Raw genomic sequence first — 6,000 nt, 5'->3', positions numbered from 1 at the left:
TTGAAAATGGCCGAAATATTTTCAAAATATTTTTTATACATTTTGAACTTCTGAAATGGGACATTCTGCACAATGAGTACTTTTACTTTTGGTACTTTGAGTAAATTTTAATACCAATACTTTTGTAATTATACTCAATTATACTAACTAATAAAACTAATTATATTTAACTATTGTGAATATGCAGACAATAGGGCGGTGCTTCTCAAAGTGGGATCCTTGAGGAGGTTCCAGGGGGTCCCCAGGTAAATGGATAGTTAGGAACCAAATGTACCCTTATATGGCTGTAACTCTGAGAATGTACAAAAAGAACCAAATGGACCCATAAGGGTTCTATTTGTACACACTCAGAGTTATGGTGGTCCATGGTCTATGCAAGGGGTTCTCTAAGTGGGGTCCGGGGACCCCCAGGGCCCTACATCAGCCATTTAAAAAAGAATGTTGACATCTCTTTTAAATGTTTGTGTATTTTTAAAATGTTTACCACCACACATTTTGTATGGGGTCCTTGGCACAAAATGCTTTCAGATGGGTGGGGGTCCGTGGCCAAATAGACATTAATTTAGGGGTCCTTGACATGAAAAAGAACCACTGCCATAGGGGGCAGCAGACGGCGCTGCCGCTCCTTTAAGGAGACGAGGACGGAAACGAACGTCACCCACGTCACCCTATAACGTCGTGACGTACACGGAAACAAACACAGATACGGAAACGGTAGGATTGCGTCAACAGCAAGTAAACACAGCGGACGGTATCATTGTTGTTTTTATCGCTATTATCATAATAGTACGAGACTAAACAACATTATTATAACATTTATAGATTAGTAAGAGATTAAACAGCATCATGTCTACGGAGAAATATCCTCGAGGCTCCATAGAAGATGACTTTAACTATGGAACGAATGTCTCTAGCGCTGCCGTTCATGTCAGGATGGGGTTTCTCCGTAAGGTCTACTCCATCCTGTCCCTCCAGATCATTCTGACCACAGCTACATGTGCTGTCTTCATGTTCTGTGATCCCATCAAGACCTTTGTCCACGCCAGTCCAGCTGTGGTGCTGGTGTCAGCTGTGGGGTCCTTGGTTCTCCTGCTGGCTCTGGCCGTCTACAGGTAGGGCTGTCGCGATTACAAATTCAAGGTAACGATTGAAGGGGAATACCACTCATTTTCAACATTGAACCATGTCATAATGTACCTTAGAGCTGTTGTGTGGAAATAAGAAAAAAAGTCCGCCCCCCCCCTTCTATGTTGCCTGGAAGAACTGGATAATTGATTGTTGCGGTCATGTGATCAGTGACATACGGACGGTGTACTCTTTGGCCCCGCCCTCTGATTGATTGAATACTTTATTTAGAATGCAGAGAAAAAGCACAAGGAATTCAATCAATTCTCCAGTTCTAGGCAACATAGAAGGGGGGGGGGGGGACATTTTTCTTATTTCCACACGACAGCTCTAAGGTATATTATGACATCAATGTTGAAAATGAGTGGTAATCCCCTTAATTGTCACTCAAATAATTGCTATTAATTGCGTGTTTGGCATTGAATATATGAATAAAAAAGCCTTTGTAATAAAAAAAAAATGCAAAAACGGGCTAATAACTTGAAAATAAAAAGACATTATTGACATTTAATAATTGTATACATTTAAAAATAGCAGAAATAGCTGATCTACAAGCTTACAACGCGTCAATTTGTGACGCATTGTAAGCTTGTAGATCTGCTATTTCTGCTATTTATATATTTGAAAATGTGTGATACATTTTCAACATGGAAACGATTATGACGATTATGTAAAAAACTTCATTGCGATTATCTTAAAATAATTGCGATTAGACGTTTATGTAATAATTGTGACTTTGTGTATTGTGAATTGCGTATCTACAGGCATAAACATCCCATCAACCTCTACCTGCTGTTTGCCTTCACTTTGCTGGAGGCGGTTTCCGTGGCAACAGCTGTGACATTCTACGAATATGCCGTCGTCCTCAAAGCCTTCGTCCTGACCTGTGCCGTGTTCGTCGGACTGACCGCCTACACCTTCCAGTCCAAGAGGGACTTCAGCAAGCTAGGAGCGGGGCTGTTCGCCTGCCTGTGGATCCTGATCGTCGCCGGTTTCATGCGGATGTTCTTCCACGACGAAACGGTGGAGCTGGTCTACGCTGCGTGTGGAGCTCTGGTGTTCTGCGGGTTCATCATCTTTGACACCAGTCTGCTGATGAACCAGCTGAGTCCCGAGGAACACATCCTGGCCTCCATCAACCTCTACCTGGACATAGTCAACCTGTTCCTCCACATCCTGAGGGTCCTGGACTCCATGAAGAAGCACTGAGACCACTGAACACCTGTAGACCACCTAAACCTCTTCAGGGGAAACCTCTAATCTCCATGTTTTAACTTTTTGTGTTTTTTTTTCTTAGATCGGCGCCCTGCTTGATCGTACTGCAGCGTCACTCAGGGGCATCAAGAGTAGCCGATCTACAAGCGACGTGTTTGAAGCTTGTGGATCTGCTGCTTTTTCTCCTTTTTTGAGTTTGAATTGAGTTTTGAAGTGGCAGTTTTGTGAGGTTTCCGCCCGACAGAGACGATATGTAGCTCAAATCTAAAATGACACAGATGCTTTCCTGGTTTTAATGGGTTAACAATTCTGGTTAGTTAACGATTCCCTCTTAACGATCCCATTCGTAAGCGGTTCCCTTTAACCGTTTCTATATATTAAAACAATAAAGTTTATATCATGGTAATAATAATTGTCCTTCGTTGTAATTTTTGACAAACTCAAATTCAATTATAAATCCAGTATTGCATACATATTATTGTAGTGATTCTCAAAGTGAGGTCCAGGGACCCTCTGGGTTACTTGACCCCCCCTCCATGTGGTTCCAATTGTACACTCAGAGTGGGAGCCTAACCCAATGACTTATTTTCTATCAATTACACACCCCATGAATTCCTGGAGATTTTTTTTGTTTTTTGTCGCATTCCTGAACCAATAATAATAATAATTGTATTGAATTTTAGACATTAGCAATAGCATACTCCTTTAACTACTAAAATGAGAGTGATGCTTTCCTGGATTGAATGGAATGATGTAGCTGAGAATGTGCAAATGGAACCAAGTGGACCCGTGAGGTTTGAGAATCACTGCTTTACATTATTTCAAGACCATTTTCCCACAGCATACATGTATTGTTTTATGTGTTAACATTTTGGGAAAGAAAAGAAAAAGCCAGTTTAGCTCATATTGTTTAAGAGGTGGCTACTCTTCCTGTATCCCAAGGAAACCGCACCCTCTGGTGGTGGTATGGTGGTAGTACTGCGCGTAAAACTGCTGTATGAAAGATGTGATTTATTTGCACGACCTTTGAACCCTCAGATACCCCCCCCCCACCCATGATTTCTGCCTTTTTGTCTTTGAAGTAAAACTGTGTTTATTGTTTTTGTTTTGTTTTCTTAAAGTTTTCACAAGAATCTACAAGGTTTTGGTTTTCTTGGTGGTTCGACTAGAATCAGAGTTAAATCTTAAACTTTATTTACCTGAATTATATCTGATTTATCTTATTTACTTTAGTGAGCTTGTAGATCTGCTATTATTATTTTTTGCTGGATGTTTGCCCCAGACAAGGCATGATGGGGTTCATGTGGTTAAAGATGTTTTTATTTGTGACATTAAAGATGAACATTCCAGTGATTGTAAAATAAATGCATGAATACAGTTTCGCTTTATTTATTCATGATCCAGATTATAAATATTAAATAAATACTTATTATTGTGTATATGTCTTTAAATTTCTTAATGAGTTGAATACACATGGAGCTTTTTGTGTTATCCTTTTAACAATCATTGTAAACCGTACCTCTACAATTGCAAACTGTTAATAAAGTATTCAATCAATCAGTCTGCATAATTGACAATGTATGTATTTTACATATGTTTATCAATATAAGAGAATAAAGTTAAAAACAAACGCATCATTAAACATTGATTTATTCTCACAGAATGAATGCCATTCAAATTAGCTGCTTAAGCAGAACTCACCCAAACTATTTTAGTTTTCCAAAGTTCAGTTCAGTGGACATATTTCCACCAAGTCTCATATGTTGAAGTCTTCCATCCCTGTATTTTACTTTAGCAGTCCTTTTGTTAACCCTTTGTTCACTTGAAGTTGAAGCAAAAACCATCGTTGGTTTTAAAAGGTCACCGTTCCTGCTGTTCTACAGACATGCAAAAGTGTCACTTTTCAGCTACAGTCACCTTTTTGAACCCAAATAGGGCAATTGTGTGACACCTGACCCGAAAGAAAACAACATGTCACCTTTTTCACCTCGGGGCTGTTTGCATGCCTTCAGTCTAAAGTGCGACGTTAGAGTTTTCACAACAAAGCAAAGTCAGAAGTGTTATGAAATGTCTTAATTTTAGGGTTTCAAAATGCCAGTAGTGTGGGGGATGCTACAGTAGGTACAAATGTAGCAAAAGTTAGGCTATGTGTTTTCAAACAAAAACTGTGGATGTGACCTTACTCTCATACGCAAGGATACATCATTTATATTCAAAGATTGTTCCAGATTCCAGAATTACCATAGACCATCACAGACACAGGTTCAACTGGGACCAGAATTACCATAGATTATCTCTGATAGTGGTTCAACTGGGATTAAGCATTTAATGCTGTATCTAATTACAATAAAATATCAGTTTGATCTATTTTCTTTAATGACAGAAATATTTTTTCCAGTTGTTCGGTTACCCCTTTTTCATATCACATATCATACACTATGTACATCTTAGGCTTGTTTTGGACAAACAGTATTGTACTGAAGAGATATTACTTTGACATATAATGGCAAATTGTTATTCATAGCCTAAGACAAGATTGTTCATTAGGATCCCCATTAGTTGTCAACCTAGAGACGTCTAGTCTTCCTGGAAGTAATGCAATGAAATACACATAGGCTACAATAACAAAAACATAACAATTAAATCAATGTCCAATTCGATATGAATGGTAATGGAATGGATAAAAAAAAAACATTAACATAGTTATCTTCTTCAATTCATCAATAATATCAAGACTGGTAACAAGGAATAAAATAAAATAAAAGTCAGTCATGGAGGCAGCTTCATCACTTTTTTCTCATCTATATTTGTTCTTTGAAGAAAGGAACCACCCTAAGGTGGAAAAATGTCGGCACTCCAAAATAAGGGATGCAGGACAAAGACTCAGTTATGCATATTCTTTATTTAGGCTAACTTGTTTCAGGCCCCAGCCTTCCTCAGAGCAGATTAAAAAGGCATAGAATGCATAACTGAGCCTTTGTCCTGCATCCCTTATTTTGGAGTGCTGCCATTTTTTCCACCTAAGGGTGGTTCCTTTCTTTAATTAGTCTTCCGTGGCTGAGCACCCACTGCTTAAGAAAGCATCCAGAGAGGAAGCGCACCTGCTTTTCTTTCTTGTGGAAGTATATGGTGAACAAGTACAGTAGCACCAGATGAGAGGAGAGGAGATGCATCATGTTGTATTTTTGGAACACTGAATAAAACTGAAATGACCACAGCTAAAATCACTGAATCCCTGCTGATTTTATTGTATTGAGGAGGTTGGACTAGCAATACTCTAATACTCTCTCAAATTCCTGTCTTCGCCATGAAGTATCTTTGAATGAATCCCAAAGTCACCCGTTTTGAAATTGTTTACCCTAATATCAAAACATGTCCTGTAACACAGGTTGTTTGGACGTTTACAATTCCCCTAAACGCAATTGCAAATGTTTCAGTTTGCATGATAGCTTATACAAATGTAAGTTAAGTATGAAAAGTGTATGTCTGAAGTATATGTAAAACAACAGCCGTTGACCAAAGTGCCGTACACAAATATACAAAATACACTGTAAAAGCATCTAACTCTGAGGTTTGTAAGGTCCCTGGGGGAAGAAATACACTCAAGAGGGGACACTGCACCTGATCTCACAATCAGAATTTAGACACTACCGAGTTGAC

General features: G+C 38.9%; 1 protein-coding gene across 1 annotated transcript; it reads left to right on the top strand.

The window, feature by feature from the left end:
• Positions 1-712: 712 nt before the first annotated feature.
• tmbim4 (transmembrane BAX inhibitor motif containing 4) lies at positions 713-3,718 on the top strand. Its single transcript, XM_080424079.1, has 2 exons — positions 713-1,112; positions 1,890-3,718. Exons 1-2 carry the CDS (start codon positions 847-849, stop codon positions 2,332-2,334), a joined length of 711 nt encoding a protein of 236 aa, XP_080280205.1. The 5' UTR covers positions 713-846; the 3' UTR covers positions 2,335-3,718.
• Positions 3,719-6,000: the final 2,282 nt, after the last annotated feature.

This window comes from Gymnoscopelus braueri, assembly GCF_963280865.1.
Source record: "Gymnoscopelus braueri genome assembly, chromosome: 3".
NCBI classification, from domain to species: Eukaryota; Metazoa; Chordata; class Actinopteri; order Myctophiformes; family Myctophidae; genus Gymnoscopelus; species Gymnoscopelus braueri.
Note: the sequence above shows the minus strand (reverse complement) of the source record. Positions and strands in the feature narration are given on the sequence as shown.

What these genes read in the sequence shown, in the direction of transcription:
- tmbim4 (XM_080424079.1), top strand. Translation starts at nt 847, where the DNA reads ATGTCTACGGAGAAATATCCTCGAGGCTCCATAGAAGATGACTTTAAC. An exon ending in CTGGCTCTGGCCGTCTACAG is followed by an intron (nt 1,113 to 1,889) that starts GTAGGGCTGTCG and finishes GCGTATCTACAG; the next exon opens with GCATAAACATCCCATCAACC.